This window comes from Nycticebus coucang, chromosome 5 (genome assembly GCF_027406575.1).
Source record: "Nycticebus coucang isolate mNycCou1 chromosome 5, mNycCou1.pri, whole genome shotgun sequence".
In the NCBI taxonomy this organism is placed as follows: domain Eukaryota; kingdom Metazoa; phylum Chordata; class Mammalia; order Primates; family Lorisidae; genus Nycticebus; species Nycticebus coucang.
The window spans coordinates 134,877,362-134,899,878 of NC_069784.1; the positions used below are offsets into that span (position 1 = coordinate 134,877,362).

Here is a 22,517-nt window from a genome sequence, read left to right on the forward strand (position 1 = left end):
TATAATATTTTTCTTGACATTGAATTTAGTCTAAAGATTTATTTTTATGTATAATCTTGGAGATACTTTTTATGCAAACTAGAGCTTCAGCAGTCATGCGATATGTTGTCCTTTACACTTACATGTGCTGGTCTGTCGGCCTTCTTTTCCTCTTCCCTTCCTCCTTCTTGCAACAAAGGCTTTGTGCATGTGTCCCCGTATCATTGAACTGAGAAATGGAGGTGGGGGTTTAGAAGCTTATTCTTTGGCCTCTAGAAGTTTGACGTGCATTTGGGGATATAGCACATGCATTTGAAGCAACCCCCAAATAATTAGAGAATCGCGTCAGAGGAAAAATACGACCACATGTTAAAAAATATAAAATATGATCATGCATTAGCTTCAGAGACTGAGTCAACGCACAGGGACAGAAGGATGAGCATACAAGAAGTATTAGAGAAGAATTTTTGGAAGATATGAGTCTTGATTTAAATCTTGAAGAATATTCTGCTGCTAACCTTGTCATCTTCATAGCATTCAGTTGGTTTCCATAGAAATTTTCTTATAAGAACATTCTGATAAGAATTGGGTATTGTTGGTTGCATTGGCCACTCCCCAGACCCCAGAACTGGGTCAAAAATAGTTATATTTCTGCCTTTTTCCCTTCTCATATTAAGTGGCATCCAGCAGCCTCTGTGTTTTCCAAGGTTTGCTTACCAGTTGTCACTAGTTCAAATAGGTTAGTGATGTACTTTGAGGCTTACGGATCATAAAATATGTAGTGAAGATAAAGCGGGATCTTTTTAAGGGCCATGATTAATTGGTCCTTGTCATCCTCTGAGTGGGTACCCTGGAGCTATGAATTCTTTTCAGGGGGAAACATGCCCCTGCTTTCCCAGCCTGTTGGCTGTCAGTCCTCACGGCTGGATCAAGGGTACAATCATTCCTCCTTAATTTTAGTAGTCAAATGTGCAGTTTTTGCTAATCACTTAGTAGGATCCTGAAGATACGGCACATGTAGCCCCTGAGGTAAGCATATACAAGATCTAAGTCAAGATTCATAAGAATGGAGAAAAAAAACAGCTCTGCACTGATGAGTTATGAAATGGAATGCCACGTTAACTGGACAAGTTGTGTGTTATGGTGAGTGTCGCTGAGAGACGGGTCTGATTTCCAGAAGCAGCTACAGTTCCACGGCCTGAGAGTGTCCAGTTCAGCGCTGCTGCCGTGGACCCACTGACTCAGCCTCTAATTCACAGCACTGGTAGAGATGGTGTCGGCGGCAAGGTGGTTCCGTGTTCTAGTGGCTGTGCTGTACAAGACCAGGAACTGTGGGATCCAGCACCTTCTGAGTCATTTGAACTCTAGTTCACAGAGGTCAGACAGGTCTCCAGTGAAGAGCCAGGCCTGAAGCCAGACTCCTGTGTCCCTGGGAACTTACTGGAGCCCCCTCACCGCCACTGCTGGAGTTCTGTGACCAAAGCTGAATTTTGAGCTTGTTTGCTGTTTGTTTTGTTATCCCAATGAGTTTTCACTTTATTGTTGCTTTTTCTTTTCAAACATTATAGTATGGAAATTTTTGTGCCTAGTCAAAATAAGAGAAACAAAGTTAATGAATCTCATCATCCAGATCTAGCAGTTATCAGCTCCTGGGCTGTCTTATTCTTTCTCTATGCTCAGTCTGCTCTCTTCCACACACTGATTAAGGATCATATCCAGCCATGGTAGCATTTTATATTGCAGTAGTTTCCTCTAAAACAGAAGCATGTAAGTATCTACTGAGCTCTGGGTCTCCATGAGGGCTGTCCTTAGGGCATTGCTAGGTGAGTAATGAGAAAGTCTAATTCATCTGTTAAGATTCAATGAATCCCCAACAATAAGAGGAAAAAAAAAAAGAAGAAAGGAGGTCTGATAGTACACTGGGACTGCTAATTCTCCAAAACTACATTTTATACCCCAACTCCCAAAGGCTGGGATTTGGCAATCCTTAAGCACTCTTTCCCAAACATATACTCCTATAATTTTAAAATCTATGTGTATTTTCAGGAGTTTGTCTTATGGTCTTGATTACTTTACAATGAAATCATGAAACACAGTAACTTTTTATCACAGATCTGTATTTCCTAGAGCCTTTTTGGCATCCATCCTATAAGAGCTTTTTTTTTTTTTTTGTTTATTGTTGGGGATTCATTGAGGGTACAATAAGCCAGGTAAGAGTTTTTTTTATCTTACGATAGAAAGTCAGGTCTTATCAGTGGCAATTGGGCCCAAATCTCAGAGAGACAGATTTACTTCTGAGGGGTACATTAAAGAATTAGAGGAATCCAAATACCAAGAATGGAGCTACAAAATGCTGTCATTTATACTGAATATATAAATTATGTAACAAGGTCTGGAAGGAAGTATGGAGAAACCTCAAAGCACTCAAGCTAGACCTCCCATTTGATCCTGCAATCCCATTACTGGGCATCTACCCAGAAGGAAAGAAATCCTTTTATCATAAGGACACTTGCACTAGACTGTTAATTGCAGCTCAATTTACAATCGCCAAAATGTGGAAACAGCCTAAATGCCCACCAACCCAGGAATGGATTAACAAGCTGTGGTATATGTATACCATGGAATACTATACAGCCATTAAAAAAAATGGAGACTTTACATCCTTCGTATTAACCTGGATGGACGTGGAAGACATTATTCTTAGTAAAGCATCACAAGAATGGAGAAGCATGAATCCTATGTACTCAATTTTGATATGAGGACAATTAATGACAATTAAGGTTATGGGGGGGAGGAAAAGCAGAAAGAGGGACGGAGGGAGTGGGGTGGGGCCTTGGTGTGTGTCACACTTTATGGGGGCAAGACATGATTGCAGGAGGGACTTTACCTAACAATTGCAATCAGTGTAACCTGGCTTATTGTACCCTCAATGAATCCCCAACAATAACAAAAAAAAAAAATTAAAAAAAAAAAAAGATAAGTATCACTCTCCAAAAAAAAAAAAAGATTCAATGCAAGTGGTCACATCTCTGATCCAGTAGAGGACTAATCACACTGGGAGGGCAGAGGTATATAAAATACAAATATAAAAATAATCACAATACCAGTATTCTAAGGAAAGGCAGTTAACCGTATTCCTTTCTATCCAGTGTCAAGTCAGGATCTGTGATTCCCTGACTGTCTTACCGTGTTTATGGCTCATTTTTTTGCATTAAAACCGTTGCAATTTGTATATTATGATTGTGTGGTTGGCCTTTTTAGGTTTCTTTAACCTGTAAGTCCCCCAATCTTTTTCTTTTTCTTCCATTTTTGAGGGTGAAAAATCCTGGGAGATTTTGCCTGTCGATTTTCCCTCAGTCTACATTTTGTTGACTACGTCCTTAGGATCCTTCAACTTGTTCTTCTAACTTCAGTGTTCCCTGTAAAATGGTAGTTAGATTTCAAGCTTGATCGGCTTCAGGTTTGATATTTTTGCCAACATTTCTTAAGTGTCTTAGTGACTTTCCATTAAGAGTTGTCTAGTGTCAGCTGTTCCTTCTTTGGGGACATTAGTTGCCACTGACCATCATGGTGTGGATTTATTAATTCATCAGAGGTAGCAAATCAAAAAATATTCTCATTTTATCCCTAGTTCTTCATTAATTTCCGAACTATTTATATAAAGGCTGACTTCTCTCATCAACTCTTGGTTGCCTTGAGATGTAGTTCATACAGAAAAGGCTGGACATATGCATAATTCTTTCTTTTCAAAATAATGAATCTATTCCCTACATTTTCCAAAAGTGATGAGTGGGTAGAGTGGTTTTCAAGGCCTCATTATGAACACCTGGGTTAAAAAAGAATGTGTCTGTTTTAGTCCTTTGTAGTTATTTAGGTTCCTATTCTTACTGGCGTACAAATTGCTAGTAAGACCCAGCGTGTTTGTGGTGCTTCCTGAGTCCCGCCACCCTTTCAGGAGTTTCAGAACACTTCCCAGTGCGTCACGATTTCCAGCTCACAGACGCATCTCATAAGTTCCAGACTCATGCTTGGAATCACCTCTTTCTCCAAGGGTGCTTTGGGTTTTGAAACAAATGTGTTTCAGACTGAACCTACCCATCTTTAATCCTTTTATTGTGCGACATAAGCAGAAAAGCAAAGTGTTACCTTAAAAATGAAAAGGGTTTAACACTTTTGTCTAAAACACCTTCCTCAGAGCTGAATCTAGTCATATTAGAGGCCGCAATATATTTTTCCATCTTTAGGGTCCATATGTTCCCACAAAGCATGATAGTGTGCAAAGCACCTCTTCATGATAACCAGAGCACTGGCCGGCAGGGCAGGTGTTGCACGTGAAATCCAACAGCAGAATACTGATCCAGTGAAGGAGCTTTTAGAGGTGGCACAACCTGATATTGTGTAAATACATGTTCAGGTGCAAACCTCCTGCTGTCAGCAGTTGCCACAAGAACAGCATGTACCCCACTGAGGCCATTCCTTCAGACGGGTCTCAGGATAAGAGCGACACCTTGGAGCAGAGCTGCCCCAGCTGACCTACCCTGCCATGGGGAACATGGCCGGGAAGGAGCTGTTTCTGTTGTAAGGTACAGTGAGCCTGTCTCCACGTGCTACAGAGATTTAGAGGTCTCTTGCAGCTAAAACTAACCAATGCAGTTGACCATAGCGTTACTAGTTCAGTTGCCAGATTAGGGATCAACACATTTTAGGTTACTAATAGTGGGAGATTGGATTATCATTTGGAAATATTTGTGTCTCCCCTCCTTTCCATGGGATGAAAACACCTCCTGGCTCCATGGTGTTGGGCATGGCCATGTAATCACATTGTCCTCATGGTAGGCGGAGTGCACCTCCTGTGCTTCCAGGCTGGACTTGGTTATGTGGCTTGGTTTGGACACTGGTGGGTTAGCAGATGTGGTGCAATTGAGGCTCCACCTGTGCTTGTGAGACTGGGCTTTCTCTCTGCACTTCAGCCATCACCATGCGGGACCCAGAGGGGGCTGGGAGACTTTCCGAATAGAGTGCTCCAGCAGAGCTCCCCAGCCTGCATCAGCAGCTTCCCAGACACGGCACAAGCACTGAGCCAAATGATCTGAGCCAAGTGGACACGTAGTATTCCATGTGGCTGAGATTAACTTACGCCGCATTATTTACCAATACTTGGCTGATGCATCGTACTATGCTGGATCATGTAGCTACACAGGTAGTAAATGTGGCAGCATTTTTCATTCCTTTTCCTCAAGGATTTTAAGGTCCTTTATCCCAAAATTACCTGCATACCTCATGTCTTTGTATGGAATGTGCAGCAGCGTAGGTCACAATTCTAGTGGACACCGAGCCTTGGATGCTGCAGAACTCAGTATGTCCACATTTGCTAGCGATACTTTCTGCTGTGTTGGCCCAGTAAACCCGTAAGGATTGGCTGAAAAATTTTCTTATTTTTAGGACCTGCCTATATAGTTTATATTTATAGCTGATCTACAGGTTGTCAAAATTGATAACCTTATATTGTGTAAATACATGTTCAGGTGCAAACCAGCTCGTGGGCGGTGCCTGCGGCCAGGTGCTCCGGGGACATGGAGAATGGATGGTTGAGCTTTCTGATCCCAGAGGGATTCCTCTGGGCTCTACGTCGGTATAAGTGACCTCACTCTTAGATATACTTCCCAAACCTCATTAGAAGTGTCATGCTAATTTTTAGGGTACCTTAATTACCAGAGACTTCTAACTCTTCATAGCTATCATCTTTTCAATAATTTAATGAACTGTCATACAAATACAAATGTTGCTTCAGAAAGGGACTTCCCAGCCTTGGGAATATCTATTTCCTGTGTTTCCTTTAAAAGGGGGATTTTTATAAAAAACATCTCTTTTTCTTTCAAAAGAGGAACCACGCCGTGATTCTGACTTTCACCAAGTCCATTGGGGCTGTGTGGTGTTTCCGTCGTGGTGCTGTCTTTGTGAACTGTTGTGTTTAGTTGTTATCTCAGACATGGGATTTGAAATTTATCTGTGTCAAATTCATTTCAACAGATCCAGAGAATGTAGTTTAGGCCTAGGTAGTGCCCAAAGGGTCTCCAGGAAAGGTGTGAGTCTTGAAAATAGTGAACATTATTGATAAGAAAGTCACTGGGAACACAGTCTTTGCCCCTAACAGCTAAATCTTCATTGTTTGATTTCACAGAATGGATGGTGCCAATTCTAATAAGAGCAAAGCACTTATTTTCAAAATGACTCAAAAACGGTAACTGTGGTATACATGTTATCACGCTCACTTTAATTTAGAATATTTATAAATGCATGAAAAACATCAGGACATTTGATGTACCCAACAAAATGGATCTTACAGCCAACAATTAATTTATGAATACTTCATATTTTTTAGAAATAGCCTGAGTCCTGTCACTGGGCTCTGTCTAAATGGGTGTCTTTAGTGTTTACACCTTTAACTTTTTAAGATTATCTGGCATAAAATGGGAGAACTGTTTATGCTACAACAAAATAGCCATAAAACTGTACCGATAAACTGTCGCATCCAGATTATGTCAGGCGCCCCGAGTTCTTTTCTAAAGCATGGTGATTAAGAAATTGCTGTTACTGAAGGATATTCAGCCTGACATCTCCTAGGTCCATGGACCCACACAAATACTGAAAAGAGAATGTTCCAGAGAATCGTATGGCTTAAATTGAATTAAAAATTCAAATTATGTGTGCCTTAAAGTTTGAGATTACGGTCCTGGAGTGGGCAGACCCCAGGATGCTTCTCCAAGGGCAGCACCTTGAGTGAGGAGCCGCAGAGTCCAGGCCTCCTCTCCCACCCACCCAAACTCATCTTCCACATTCCCTCTTGAAATATCTGGGCCATGCCTTTGTCAGAATCCTAACGATTTCTTACTAATTCAAGTTACAGCTTGAAAAATATTCATCAGAACTGTGAAAGGAGCACTCAGCATTATTGTTGTATAAACTTTGTGTGCTGGATCCAACCAGCCAACTCTGGTGCCTGATGACATCATACAAAAGAGTAATTGTATTGACAGAACCCAGGACAGCTAACGGCTCTCAGATGGTATCTCTCCCCATTTGTTCAGCACTGGGAGGATTCCTGGAACTTAGGGGTTTCAGAGCTAACATTGAAAGCCTTGAGCAAACTCAGATTCCTGGCCTGAAGGGACGCTGGGGCCTGGCATTTGGTGGCTTGTGCCCAGTACCAAACACAACCTCTGTGCCTGGAAAGCCTCCTCTTTCATCAGTCCCTTCTCAAGGCCTGGGTTCTACTCAAACTCTTCATCAATTCCTGGACCGTAGCTTATCTGACTGGGAACCTGGGGAACGACTTGCTTTCTGCCTGCTTCTTCCTCAGAAGGTAGGAAAGTCTTCATGCATTCATTGTCATGAAGCTGCGTGCTGGCACCCCTGATGGATGGTACCTGCTCTCTCATGAAGCTGCGTGCTGGCACCCCTGATGGATGGCGCCTGCCCTCCCTAGAGATTGCTGCTGCTGAGAGCCCATCCTGCAGATGAGTATCTGGGACAAAGACAGCAGAGCCAGCTCCCAGGGGACCCAAGTGTGTCCTCTGCCCTCCAGCTGACCTCTCCATGTGGAGGAGCAAGTCCCACTCCTTGTTCAGGCTGAAGCCAAAGTCCTTTCCATCCTCACTTACCTACCAGCCCTGCTGCTGAGACTCCAGCAGACCTCACAGGCAGGTCTCTGTGTCAGCTGCCTCTGGGTGGAGATGTTTCCGGGTTCTTGTGATCATTAGGAGAAAGAATTTGGACATACTATGTAAGCCAAGCAGGTAACAAGTTTTTATTAGTAGTATGGAAAGCGATAGTGAACGTAATGCGTGCAGAGGCCTGCACAGCCCGGCGGGAGTTCCCAGAGGGAGTTCCCAGCCTTATTCATAATCCAGAGCTGCTGTTTCCATGAAAGTCCTGTTTGCCAGATCTTTGACCCACCAGGAAAATTGCCTTTCTCCCTGAAATAATCCTGAGAAAAGAGATGCCCCCTGGGAAGCTCGTGAAATCTGTTAAAATTCCCCAGAGCTAGATTGACCGTTGCTGTGCACAGATTTGCCCCTGTGACATGTATAGAACAGTGTAGTAAGGGAGAAGGGCATTGAGATCCGACCTCTCGAGTCTCTTCCAGGAGGATGGTATAAAAAGGAATCAGGTGTTGGAGTTTTGTGGGATAAATCCTCCCTCCTTTAGAAAGAAATAAAGTTCAGATTCACTGAATGAATAAGCTGAACAACACCTAGGTTGTGCCAGCACAGCAGCGCTCTCCGCGAGGGTGCTGACGGAGAGAGGTCCCCCACCCCATACGAACACAACTAGGCCCACGTGTGTGGACATGGCTGGACTGCTCGGTTTGGGAAAACAAGATGGGCCTGCTCTGTTGCTCTGTTCCAATTTAGTAGTGAGGTTCTCATCTCCCTTTGGGTGGGGGTAGAGGTAATCCTGCCCTCTGTGCCTGGCTCATCCCTGCTGAGCTGCGCAGATCCCTTCCCCTCCTCCCTCCATCCCTGCTCTGCCCACTGTAGGTTTCCACTCACTGTGCCCAGTTTACGCCCTTTTTATATTCATGTCTCCTTATGATGCAGAGTGTTCTGTGTGTATTTAGGGGACGTAAATGGCACTGTGCCACTCTTGTTGTATTGCTTATTTTTTCACTCAGCTGTGTTTTAGATGTCTACCCAACTTGCCCATGTGTGAGCAAGTTGCTTCTAACTGCCATGTGACTTCCATTATTACAGCTCTGCGTGTCACACGTCTCCATCTTCCCAATGATGGGCACTGGGTTGCCACTGTAATTGTGATCAGCATTTTCATGGGTGTCCCCTTTGGACCTGTGCGAGGTTTACCATGGAGTACAGGACTCAGGGGTAGAGCTGCCTGGTCTCAGTGTGTGCATGCAAGCTCAGTGCTCTGAATAATGCCGGCTTGCTTGCCACCGTGTCCACTGCATGGCATCCCCATGTCCCTCCTGTCCACATACACATTTGCTGTGTTCCAGACTTCTGCCTTGGGCCAGCCTCCTGGTAGGCACATCTCTGGTTGCTAGTGAGGTTCAGCATATCTTTGCTGGAGCACGTGGAAACCAGAAGAAATCACTGGGAAGGAGAGTAAATACCCTGAGCGTGCAGGGCTGGAAAAGGTACCTGTGAACCAACCTGACAGGAACATCAGTCAGCAATGTGAGGACCCCATCGCCAGCTTGCCGAGGGGCTGGTGAGAGCTGCGTGAACAAGAGGAGGATCCAGTTTCTGGAGAAAAGGCTGGTGGGAATATAGGAGGCACAGACGCCACCCTGGGGGCCCTCTGAGAACACTGTCCTGGACTTGCCCCATCACCACTCCCCTGAGAACTTGGGTGACCCAGGCCTGATGTGACCTGAGTGGAAAGTGCTGCCCCACCAGGAGAGGGGTGGGAGCAGCTGTGAGCTTATGTGCCCAGGCCATGGCAGGAGACACCTGCCAGGAACCCATCTGGAGAAGGCTGCAGTTACTCTGGACTCTACATGCTTCTGGGCAGCTAGGATGGATCTCCTGAGCTGGGAGAAGGCAGGTGATCGGAAGAGCTCATGTGTTAATTGATTATGACATTAAAGGCCACGCTCTGCTTAAAATAATACCTGAAGCATTCAGACCAAGAAGTGATGATGGGGTGTGTGACGGGTGGGGTGTGTGGCGGGTGGGGTGTGTGGCTTTGATATGTATTTGTGACGCAGCCGAGGATTGCTCAAATCCACTCACACCAGCTCTCTCTCCTTCTCTTCAAAACATCCAGGCTAATGAGTGTCTTACAGATATTCAATTCATCTGTTCATGGAACTAAAAGTTTTATGTACTGTAGTCTCAGATCTTGGGCATTTTTTGAATGTGATCTTTATAACTTTTTCTAAGATTAGTGGCATCTACCGATGTCAATGACGCGTTTGATCCTGTCCCTGGACATCCGGTTTAAGCCTTTAAGATGAGTTCTAGAAAGAAAGTGCTCTCTCTTCTTTTTCTTCTCTCCTTTCTCTCTCCAAAAAGTAAAATCAAAAACAAAAACTTGTCTTTCTTTTTAAGAAATGAAGAAATGTTCAAATCCACTCACACCAGCTCTCTCTCCTTCTCTTCAAAACATCCAGGCTAATGAGTGTCTTACAGATATTCAATTCATCTGTTCATGGAACTAAAAGTTTTATGTACTGTAGACTCAGATCTTGGGCATTTTTTGAATGTGATCTTTATAACTTTTTCTAAGATTAGTGGCATCTACCGATGTCAATGACGCGTTTGATCCTGTCCCTGGACATCCGGTTTAAGCCTTTAAGATGAGTTCTAGAAAGAAAGTGCTCTCTCTTCTTTTTCTTCTCTCCTTTCTCTCTCCAAAAAGTAAAATCAAAAACAAAAACTTGTCTTTCTTTTTAAGAAATGAAGAAATGTTCCAACATGTGACCCACTGCTGCAACCTTCTCACCTTTGCTAACACTGAGGCTGCACTTGGGCCCCTCCAGGGCCTCGTACATAGAGGCTGTTCTCGGCAGCGTGCCCAGCCCTGGAGGAGTGATGGACTCCGTCAGGCCGATGCTGACCAACAGAATTAAATACCTTCCCCACAGAGTATCTCACCAAAAGAGCCACCTAACTAGGTTAGGGGGACTCCCTATGTCCTGTACAGCAGCCCCTCACCACGTGTGCAGCTGAGCGCTGGACCTGTGATGAGTCTGCACTGAAATGTGCTGTCCAGGCAAACTGCACAAAGGGGTCCAAATGTTTAGCAAGAAGCAAAGAAGGTAAAATACCTCACAAATGATTCCATACTGATTACATGTTGAAATGATAATATTTGGGGTAGATTGCATAAAATGAAATGTATTATTAAAATTAGTTTTGCTGGTTTCATTTTTAATGTACCCAGTAGAAAATTTAAAGTTACACATGTGGCTCACTTTTTATTTGACAGCTCTGGTTTAGGGAACTGGGGTTTATTTTTAACTACTTCAAGCATCATAATAACAAATACTTATAATCGCATTTCAGTATCATATGAGCTCTTGTATAGTAAATATTTTCTATCTACTCTTGTTTTAAAGGATATTGAGGTTTTAAAAAAGTCCCAAATCACGGCAGGTAATTTGACGAGTTCCCTTTCATGGATGCCAGGTCTGGAGAAAGCGCCCTAAGATGAGACACATACTCCTGGCCTTCTGGGGCTGGACTTGGACTGACTAACAGGGCCCCTGGGCAGTGGGGTGGGAGGATGTGGGCCACCTCAGCAGCGCTGGTGTGTTCCTCCCGGCCTTGCCAGGCCCTCCGGTCCCCGGGGCTTGTCTGTAAGACTTGTGTGTAGTTTAGCTTCAAGTGAGGATCAGTGAGCCTCAGATCCTCAGGTAAGACGCTGCTTATCCAGACTTCTTAGAGATGGAGATTTTTAGAGAACAGAGCCTGTAGAGAATTACTGAAAAGCAGGTACGGTCCCCTTCTCATCAATGTCACCATTTCTTGTAAAATACGGCAACTGGTGAGAAAGCCACCTATTAAGAACAGCCAGATGAAAGTGCCAGGCTAGAAATGCAGCTGACTGTCCAGCACTGTCCCCTCCCCCTGCCCAGGGCAGAGCCTATGGGAGGGCCCAAGGAAGAGCTGAATCCCAGGAGTGAGCAGAGGTGGAACTTCCTCACTGACTCTATGGGCTTCCCTTGCTGGTCTCCGGGGTGATTAGAGGGCAGACTCCGACTCCAGGCCCCGGGCAGGTTCAGTTAGTAGCCCGCGGGTGATGAGAGTGCTGCTGACTTAGAGGCCACGGTTGGTCGGGGTGGCAAGGTTGTTTGTGTTTGCTTCTGTGTACTTTTGTGAAAATTTCCCCTAACATAAGCCTGGGAGATCAACAGTGCCAAACCGACATTAAATACATCTGGCATTTTTAAGAAAATCCAGCACAAAGAGAAAGATGTTAGGAAATAAAGCAGGCCCAGCAGCACTTCTTTTCACCAGGGGAGTCTCCTCGGGACGCCTTTGGAAGCATCTCCCTCTATGCTCCCAGCGCTAGTTAGGGTTTGCTGAGAAACTGCCCAGTGAAAGGTCACCGGGAAGTACAGTATCTCCCAAATGTCACAAAAAGTGATGTTAATGTGGCCAGCCTCTGCGATCAAACCCTCAATGTGTCTCAGTGGCAGGGGTGTGTTTGTGTGTGTGCATGGGTTGTTGAATTGAAACTTCAAAATACTCTGATGAAGCTGGTATTTTTATCCTCATGCTACTGATGAGAAAACTAAGGCCCGTAAAGTTTAAATAACATGCCAGTAAAGAAAAGGCCAAGTAAAATACCTCCTCTCTGTCCTGACTGTCTTTTTGGACCTGAACCTGGTCCTCTGAATGCCATGTTTATAACAGGTGGTTATTTATAATGTCTTTCTCTTCCTTGGCAATTTAAATTAAAATGTCAACTTGAAAAAATGTTTCAAAAAGGCCGTGGGAAGAATTGTAAAGAGAACTGAGTTAGTCAGAGAGAGATGAATAAAGTATTCTTTTAACATGGAACACATCATTGTTGCTAGAAAACGAAGTCTTGGCAGAATTCAAAGCTGATCAAAGAGATGAATAGAGCAAATAGCAGTTCAGCAAATCTTTAAGTAAATACAGGAGACCGACATCTGCAGTTTAACCTTGAACGATACCTTTCTCCATGAGCGGAGCGGCATTACTAGGCAACGAGCCTCCAAACAGACAAATGCTGCCCAAACTGCTTCCCTTCGCGCCAAATCAAACCCAGCATTCCCCACTTAGACGGCGTAAAAAGAGTGAGAAAACGAAATGGCAAGTGAGACAAAAGGTGGTGTGCTGTGAGATTCTATTTCTGTGACCTTCTAGAAAAAACAAAACTGTCCTGACAGAAGGCAGATCTGAGCAGGTGGAGGGACTGGCTTCACAGTGACGGGAGGATACTTTGCGGGGTCATGGAAAGTTCCATACCATGGCCGTGGTAATAAGACTCTATGTAATTTGTCAAAACTCGTCGAAGCGTTCATTTAAAATGGCTGACTTTCATTGCAGATAAATTATGTAGAAATATAATAAATTGTGTAGAAATTAATAATGCAATTTAAAAATATATATAATAACCTCGTATAGCATTTTGGTATTTTTGTGTCCAACTCAGATTAGGCAAAATTTGGTAACCCTTTGGCAACAGAAAATAAGCACAGCTAGAGGTTATTGTGAAAGAATAATAGTTGCGGCCGTCACTGCACACAAGTAGCCAAGATGGACAGGATGAATTCCATCTAAGATACGGCTCTTAGACTCTCCAAGTCTTTGGACGCCCAGAAAGTGGGTCATCTTTCAGAATATCTGCGTCACTGGGAGAAGATGTTAGTAAATCAAAGACCAGCTGGATTTGTTCTTAAATGTAGCAAACATATTTACTTGCTTGGAAGTACTCTTAATCCTTTCATTCACAGGACAGGGAAGCTTGCTTTTATCGTCTTGATTGCTTTGATTTGTTCTCAGCACTTCATACTTCTTCGGGAGAGGATAGATATTAGGCATTAAACTTGTGCTTTGGAAAAGCAGCAATCATGAGACTGCTTGGTTTAAATCTTAAACATTTGAAATTAAGACTGATACCAACTGTTTTAACAGAGTGAAATGGAATATTGAAGCAATTATTTTAACTATTCAATATAAAATATTTTCCCTAAAACATTCAGTCATTAAAGTAAAAGCATTGTTCTGGACTGGATTCTTCAGATAATTCTGCTTTTGGCACCAAGTAACAGAAAATCAGCTTCAGTGGGTTTGGACAATAAGGACATTCAACTGCCTCATGTGTCTGGAATTCTAGTTACAGCAGTGTTCGGGGCTCGCCAAACTAGGGTCTCAACAATCTTATTAATCCATGGTGACTGTCTCTCTCTCCACTCTGCTGACAAGGCAGCTTCATCTTAAGACTGGTTCCCTCATGGATGTAGGGTGGCTGCTAAGATCTGTTTGAGCCCACCACTTCCTTATCCGTCCCCTGAGAGGAGCGAGAGAAGATTCCTCAGGAACCTCTGACTTCAGAGCAATGAAGGATTCCCAGAAGCCCTTTCCTAGTTGTCCTGAATTGGGTTGGCAATCTCATTTCTTGTTGGTTCAAATTGGGGCACGTGCCCAGTCCCCCACACAGAGGACAGGGTTCCCCTTCGATACTCAGGCCTCCCTCTGCAGCTGGAGGCAGAGTCAGCTGCCCTGAGAACATGAACTGACGCATTGGAGGGAAATGGTGGAGGGGAGGCGGTCTGTTAGGAAAAAGAAAGGGGGAATGATAGTGAGTCTATAGCTAGGTTCGCTAGTGCCAAACTGAAACCCATGACTTAAAAAGTGAGTGCTTTTTTATTTGTTACAAAAAATAATACGGTTTTAGTTTTTCAAAAGAATGTGTATAGCTGGAAAGAAGAAAGTAAGAAGCACTATAATCTCATTGCCTCATGAGGACTGTTAATGAAGTGATAGAAATATACTTTTAAACAATAAAATAAATACTCTAGTCTACGTACTGCAGAAGCAATGTAAAAATACAGACTTCCGGTCAGCTTCCTGGTTCGTCTCCATACTACTTAGCTTACCTGTATCTCAATGTCTTCCTGTCCGTAAGGGGCATAATAGCAGGATCTGTATAAATTCCTCCAGCACTGACCTTCTGTTCAGGGGTGAGCAAATTATGGCCTGTGGGCCAGACCCAGCTCACAGCCTGTTTTGTGAATAAAGTTATATCAGAAGCCATTTATATATCACCTACAGCTGCTTTCACACCACAGTGGCAAAGTTAAGCAGTTCTAGCACAGAACTTATAGCTCCCCAAACCAAAAATACTTACCGTCTGGCCCTTTGCAGAAAAAGATGGCCAATCTCGGGGTTAATCCATAAGACCTTTATTGTCTTGTTAAATCTAATACACTGTAATTCTGTGGTCAGGAAGTGAGATCTGAGCAGGAAAATGCACCATCCACAGAGCTGACGTGAAGATAAAGAAGGCTCTCTTATTTTGTCACCAGAAACAGTGAAAAACCCTGAGGAACTGAAGAAATCTACAAGCATGTTTAAGTGTCAGACTCTACCTGAACTGGCCAGAGACCTTGAAATACGTGGTGTGTGAGTTCTCGTCAACACTATGATGTTGACTTCGGGGACTCGTGAAAGTAAATTTGTTTAGACTCATACCTAGTAAATAGAACTCCTAGCTCCAGGCAGAAAGCAAGAAGACTGAAGAGGAAGTAAAAGGAAGCCAGTGTTAAATTGTAGTGAGTATCGCCTTTGAAAATAAAAGGTAAAAGTGTCGCCATCTCTGTGCTCTGGGTGAACGTGGTGTCGATGTGGGGATGAGCGATCCTGTCGTCCAGACAGAACAGGAGAGCCTGAAACTGGCAGGGCTGTGCTGACAGCTCCAAGTCTGAGCTGTAGAAAAGCGCTAAGTGAAAGAAAATGGTCACTGGAATCAGCCGGTAATGATACCTCCATGGAGATGGAGAAAAACTGCCCTCAAAATAGAGGTGGTTTTAATCCTGAATTTAAAGATCTTTATAATCCAAATTAATTTAGTCAGATCTTTTTTTAAAATAGTGTTTTAACTAAAAATTCAAGTTTTGTTCAAGTGTATCTTTAATAACATATAAGTGACCATCAACTATAAAGAATTTTTCGAGACTAAAAGCTTTCTGTATATTTGGCAGTGCTGTGTGGCAGTTAAGGACAGGAGATCTCCAATCAATTGTCTGGTTTCAAATCCTGGCCTATCTACCTTCCTGCTATATTATCAGGAAGGCAGATAATATTGTAAGCCTCAATGTGGTAGGTAGATAATGTTGTAAGCCTCAATGTTGTAAGCCTCTGTTTATAAAATGAGTTTAATAAAAGTACTAACTTCATGGAGCTTTGATGAGAATTAAAGTACTTAGCCCAGAATCTAATATTACACACTTCATAGATAACATGTATTAGCCATTTTAATGTGGTAATACATAGAAACTAATTGTAGAAAAAATTTTAGTAACAAACCATGCAATAATACATTATTATAATATGCCAAGTTTTTATCTTCAATGTTTGATATTTTTGCCTTGTTTTAGCAAAAGTTAATGTAGATAAAGAAAAATACCTCACTGGGGTCTTAAAATGTAGAAGGTTACCTCAGGGAATGTCTGAGTTGGTATCGTATTACTTAGGATTCAGGTCACCTTGCTGCTGAAACAGAGACCCAAAAAGTATAGTGACAAAAAGAGAGAAAAGGGTTTCTTTCTGTAGGGTGCCCACCCAAGGGCGAGTAGCCCAGCTCAGGCAGGGCAATGCCCCCAGAGTTCCTTTATCTTGTACATGTATCTCCACCCCTCACTAGTGTGTGGGAGCTCACCAGCATCTTCTTCTTCCTTCAAGCTATTTCCTTTTTAAAGGATGGGTCCTAGAAGTTTAGCACACAACGTCCTCAACCACCTCATTACTGAGGTCTTAGGCACAGCGCCACTGTCACTGAACAAGAAGCTGGAAACAGTGACTCCTGCTGGGGAGTGTGGGCCCAGCTGAAATTCCATGGATTTTGTGTCGAGAGAGAAAAGGAAGGAATGAGTGGTAAAATTAATTATCAGTCTTCCACACTCCTCACCACAGAGACTATTATTTTGACTCTGAGACACTATTGATTTTAAGACACAATCATTTTATGGACCTAGGCTAAGTAGGAAAACTACGTTGGCTGCCCCGGGACACGTTGCTTTTTCATCAGTTCGGGTGTAAGACACATTCCAATTTAAGAGATTTTTAAAATGTGAAAAGTCATTGTTTCTTGGTATAGAAGAAATACAGGATCGGGAAGACTGCTGGGCAAAGTGATTTAAAGGCCTTCATTTGGCAGCCTACTTTTGTGTGTGTGACTTTCCCTGGAGAAAACATACGCACAAGATGTCAAGCTTCAGTCAACCCATTGCATTTACAGTCTCAAATATGTGATTGACCAAGTACCATCAGTGTGAATTTGCTCCACATCAAATTCTTATGATTACTGGTAGAGAGACTTTTGGCTTGAAATCTTGGAGAAATTTTGCCTAGATTTCCACTCTATGTAGGTCAGATCTGAAGTTGAGCATACAGACAGAGGGGCTTCTGTCTCTAGGAGTCAGGGTTCTCACTTGAGGACAATGGCTAAGGAACAGATATCACAGGGCACTTGACTTAGGGCATCGGCATTCACTCAGTCTGCAATACAGTCCCTGCCTCCCAAGAGCACTGGAGTTCCTGGAGGGGACAGATAAGTAGAACGGCAGGGAACACAGTTGTTTTCGGTGCTACTAGAGGGGCTGGGAGGAGAGGCACAGTTGGGGCGTCATAGGTCTGCCAAGGTTAGGAAAGACCTCTCAGGGGAGGTGAAATCGAGACTGAGGAGGTCAAAGGGCCTCCAAGCAGCAACAGCAGACCATGCAGAAGTGGGGGGAGATAACTCTGTGGCCACTGCAGAAAACAGCGCTTGGACACCTTTGGCACACTCGGCTGGGAGCAGCCTGTGACTGGAGTTTTCCCTCTGCTTTATTTCCCTTATAGTCCTTGTACATAGTCGGCCAACAACGTTTGTTGAATTGAATCGAAGAAAAGATCAACTTCTTGGATGGCCAGATAGAGATGAGCTGGATTTTCCTGGATCAAAAAGATGTTAGATTCCAATGAATGGGCAAAAGCCAAACAAGATCTTTGATGCTAGATCTTGGGCTTAATGTTAGTCTATTGTGTTTGACAAAGTAAACATTGGAGATTTAATATATAAAGAAAACACTTGGCTGGACCCCACTTGCTTTGCCCACTTCTACTCTCATTTTCTCCCACTTTATTGAACGTGCACACGCATGTTACTTTAGAACACACCTTTTGTCCCTGTTTACTCAAAGCAGTTTAACCCGAAGTACCACGATTACGCCCAAGAACAGATTCTCTGCACAGCAACCCTGCTTTGTGAATTTGGCCTATTAAAAATGCCAGAGGACAAGCCTTTTCCTTCTCAGGTTCTAAAGACATGATTATGAAAGACCTGGGTCAGCTCAGTAAAATTCCTCCATCTTGTAGCTTTGAATCTGGTTAATGACAATTCTCTACTACGCAGGGTGTTTTTTGCTGTATGTTGCTACTGAAATCTGCTTTTCTTATATATAGATCACTGTTACAGATGAGGAAGTTAGTAATCCATCCATTTTAGATCTGGTGAGAACTCCCCAAATGAGGAAGTGCACACTTATACTCATGTTTGCTTGGTAAGTTTGACCCGTGACAGATTAAAAAGCTTGTGTCAAATCTACACCGCGCCCCTTCCTTTAAATCAGGCTGAAGTCATCTCTCACTTGTTCTTCTCTGGTGTCTTCCCATGTTGCTACAGGTTCACAAGTGCAGTGGTCTATCAAGGACTCGTCATGCGCCTGGGAATTATAGGAGGCAACCTCTATATAGACTTTTTCATCTCGGGAGTCGTGGAACTGCCAGGAGCTCTCTTAATCTTACTAACCATTGAGCGTGTTGGACGACGCCTCCCTTTTGCAGCAAGCAATATAGTGGCTGGGGTGGCGTGCCTTGTCACTGCATTCTTACCAGAAGGTAATCTTCCCCTACATCTGTTTGGCAGCTGAAAAAACTTAAATCAAAATTCAAAAAGGTTAGGGAGCCATTTGTCCATAGGAAATGCACCATCAAATCACAATCTTGGCACCACGCAAGCTTTGGTGATGTCATTCAATGTTCTGTTTAATCAGTGTAAAATCTTTGAAGGTCACTGATTAGTTCTGTAGATGTTTCTGTTTCTCAGTTGTTAGGTTCACTTACAGATGAACAATAGCTGTTGTGCTATATCTAGCCTGCAGCGATCCAGTGCCCTTTTCATTACTATTACGTGAGTTACTTCTGTCATATGGTGGGCGTCGTTCAACACGTCTGCTGAGCACCTGCAGCGTTGCTGGCTCCATGATAGACGCTGAGGCCACCGCTGGAAGGAAGATGTGGTTCTTGACTTCAGATGGTTCACAACATATTAAGGGACCCAAACACTTTAATAGGAATGATTTCATTGTGACAAGTGAACTAATAGAATTATTTACTAGATTTAGAAACAGCTAAAACAAACATAGGTGGGTGATAAATCCATGGGAACTGCCCAGAGAAGCTTCCCAGAAGTAAGAACTAGGCATGCGTGGAGAATGAAAAGTCCCAGATAGTAAGGAAGGAGAGGGTGATTTTTTTCCAAAGTAGAGAATAGCTTCACAGGAGTGTGAAGCTCCTGTGTGGGTTCAGGAAATAAAGGTTCTCTGCTATTGCTGGAAGCCAGGTTAGGGGCTGTGAGAGATGGTCATTTATCAGGATGAATGATTACTTTGCCGAAGCAGTTATGTGTGCAAAGACCCTGTTTCCCAATTCTGAGAATTCTGAGATTTCAGGCAGACAAAGATCGGGGCAGACACGATTAAACCTGCTATACCAAGTCAACATAGTCTAAGAGTTAGGAGATCAGTACAGTAGCCATCCATCAATACATGTCTTTTTGGGATCCACTAATTGCCAACCACTGAACTGGGGAGGCAAACAAGATAGATATTACTCCTGCCATCAGGAAATGTACCATTTAAGTAGAAGGGTGAAAAATCAGGAAGACTGCAGACTTCACTATTCTTTCTATTGTACTTTGGTACTTGGGGTTTAACTTAAAAATGTAGTCCTCTGAGAGGGGGGTCTTCTGTTCTCATTGCCTGTGAAAAAGGGATGAAATATTCATTGCAGATGAAATTAGGGAAATATGGAAAGAATGATTACTGTCTAAAATATGGGCAGCAACAAAAAAATAAAAATAAAATAAAATATGGGCATCATTTCATGATGTTGTCTGTACCCTAGAAGATTTTCTCTGGTCCTAGACTGATTGGGATGATTTTAATGTCTGTTGCATTCAGCATGTCCAAGAAAGCTTTTAAGACTATCCAAGCCAAGGTTGAAGTAACTAGGTAAGTGAGAATCAAGCTATTTTGTACAAAACACTTTTATATATTGGAAAATTTAAGGCAAAGATTAGACTTTTCTTCTTGCTCTAATCAGTTTTATTTTATAGCTACAATTTCTTGATCAAAGCTTTAGAATTGTTCTCTGCAAGACCAGAAACTAATTGCTCTTGTTAGAGACACAATTTATTTCTATACTTGGCAGATTTGGCTGATTTTATGGTCATACGTTCATTATGACTGGCAAGAATAAATGTCAATAAATGTGTTAACTGAGGCTCCTCCCTTGAGCTGGCTGTCCTTCCAGTTTAAAGAGGCTATTAGACTTGATTTTGTGGCCTGGTACATTACCATTAGAAAGGCTTCTCCTCTCAGCTTTGCAGACCAGGTTGACAGCCCCAGCAGAGAATGCTGATGAGCCCTCTGGAGAAACCAGCCCTCAAATTATCTCACAGAAAACTGTTTAACTTGCATTCCCTCCACTGAGCCCAACTTTTCATGGTTCAAAGAATGAAATCCTGGAAAAAGAAATTGTCTTTCTGGCTATTTCTTCATCTAAGATTCACTGCTTCTGGCCCAAATTTCTGAACCCCAATTAAAGTCTGGAAAATAAAGAGCTTTCTTCATCCAAACCTTTCTGCCATCTTTGAGTTTGCTTAGGATGGCTACAAACCTAGCAGCTTTGTGGAGTCTTTCTGAAATGAAAAACTTTTACTCTCGTTTCTTAAGTGAAAAGTCAGTTCATACATTTTAATTTACTTATCTCTGTTAGGACTTTTTACTAAATTTTAATTTGAAATCAGGGCAGTTGTATTCACATAGACAAACAAATCTGTAACATAATTTAAAGAGGTTTATTCTTGAGCTGAATGTATGTGACTCACACACACAAGGTCCTGAGAAACTGCCCACGGTGGCCAGGTTGCAGTTTGTTTTATACACCTGTGGAGACTGGAGTCACACATGACACCACACATTAACGCAGAGAGGGTGTACGCTGGGTTAGCCTGAAAAGGCAGGGCATTTTAAAGGGGTGAGAGGTTTACAGGTTACCGCCGGATTTAAAAATTCTTTGATTTTTAATTGGTTAAAGAAATGAAGTTTTGTCTCAAGGCTTGGGATACTTTAAGTTAAAATTAGTAAGTGTGTTAATAGGAGACCAGCCACTGGACCGATGTCTAGAGTAATCTTTTCAATAAATTGATGAGCTTTATGATTTATGATGTGTGATTTAAGCTTTATCTTGCTTGGTCTTACCTCCTGTCAATGACTTAGTGTCTTGTTGTTACTGAGAGTAACTCCACAAGGGAGAGGGGATAGTGAGGCGTGTCTGGCCTCCCTTCTCCTCATGGCTGGCAAAGCAATTTCAAGGTTTTTCTGGGGTCCTCTTGCCCAAGATCAAGTCCATTCCGTCAGATTTTATTTTAGTTTACAAAAGGTATATTCAGGGGAGATTCAAAAATTTGTTTCTTTTAGATCCTGTGTTTCTTTCTTTAGTAATCCAGGTATTATTCCTAATAATCTCTAGCAGCTTGACCAGGTCCCTGTTCAAAGAGGGACATTGTTTCTCTGTGTTCTCCTTTAACTATCCAGGAGATGATTTTAGTTTTAATGTTCATTTTTAAATTGCCTTGTGATTTTGTCATTGCTACCAAACAAAGTTCACCCCCCAAATGAACTTAGCATATCATTGGAATAATCATACGTTTTTGTGTGCATATGTAATTATTCACATTTCCTAATAAATTATTGATTTTTTAGTTCATGAACAGGGCAGTGCCTTGGGGACTTCTCTTTTGTTATACATTTCAACAAAATCTCTGCCCTGATATAGTTAGATACTGGACTGGACTGCTTGGAAAAGAGTGGGGAATCTTTCAGATTAAGTCTGGCAGGTGGGATAGACCATGTCTCCCTGAGTGTGGCAACTTGGCAATGCTTTCTGGACATTTTGCCCAATTGACTGGTTATTTGTCTGAGCTAACTACATATGTTTCTCATTGTGGGTGTGTGTTTTAATTTGGTTTCCTGGGTTTTGTTTGATTCTTTTCATCTAATAGTCCTAGCCTCAGTTGTAAACTTAAATTGCCATTGAACTTATCAGGGAGACTCACTGAAAAAAGCAACCTTGATTTAATAAAAAGAAACCTATAACTTAAGTATCTAACCTGGATCATGAGATTATTTCCATGGTAGCAAGCAACCTTCTTCACTGCAGCCCAAGAGCAGTGGGAGGTTGCCTCGTTGGGCTGGGACCCAGAAAATCTGGGCCACGGCTCCCACTTCCCATCCCTGGCACCACCTGCTCATTGAAGGGCAAGGGTGGAATTCATCTCCCCCTGCCCCCCCCCCACCCCGGGCCTTCATGAAAAAGCAAAGCCTAAATAAAACACATGTTGACAACTGTTCTGTGCCAGGGCAGGTGGTGGCCCAGTGCATAATACCACGACTCGGATCCTCCTCACCCCCTGATGCAACTCTCAGTGTGACAGCTACAGGTGTTGGATGTCCTCAGCCAGATGGCAGTCAAAATGCAATCGAGTGGGGCCTGCCTGTA

At 42.9% G+C, this 22,517-nt stretch overlaps 1 protein-coding gene across 2 annotated transcripts in view; it reads left to right on the forward strand.

Moving 5' to 3' along the window:
- The window catches only part of SLC22A3 (solute carrier family 22 member 3), a 91,534-nt gene that overhangs the window by 60,159 nt on the left and 8,858 nt on the right, over positions 1-22,517 (forward strand). For both annotated transcript variants that reach the window (XM_053590481.1, XM_053590480.1), the window contains exons 6-7: positions 18,138-18,235; positions 18,358-18,572. In XM_053590481.1, coding sequence (XP_053446456.1) covers positions 18,138-18,235; positions 18,358-18,572 — 313 coding nt within the window. The remainder of the gene's footprint in view (positions 1-18,137; positions 18,236-18,357; positions 18,573-22,517) is intronic.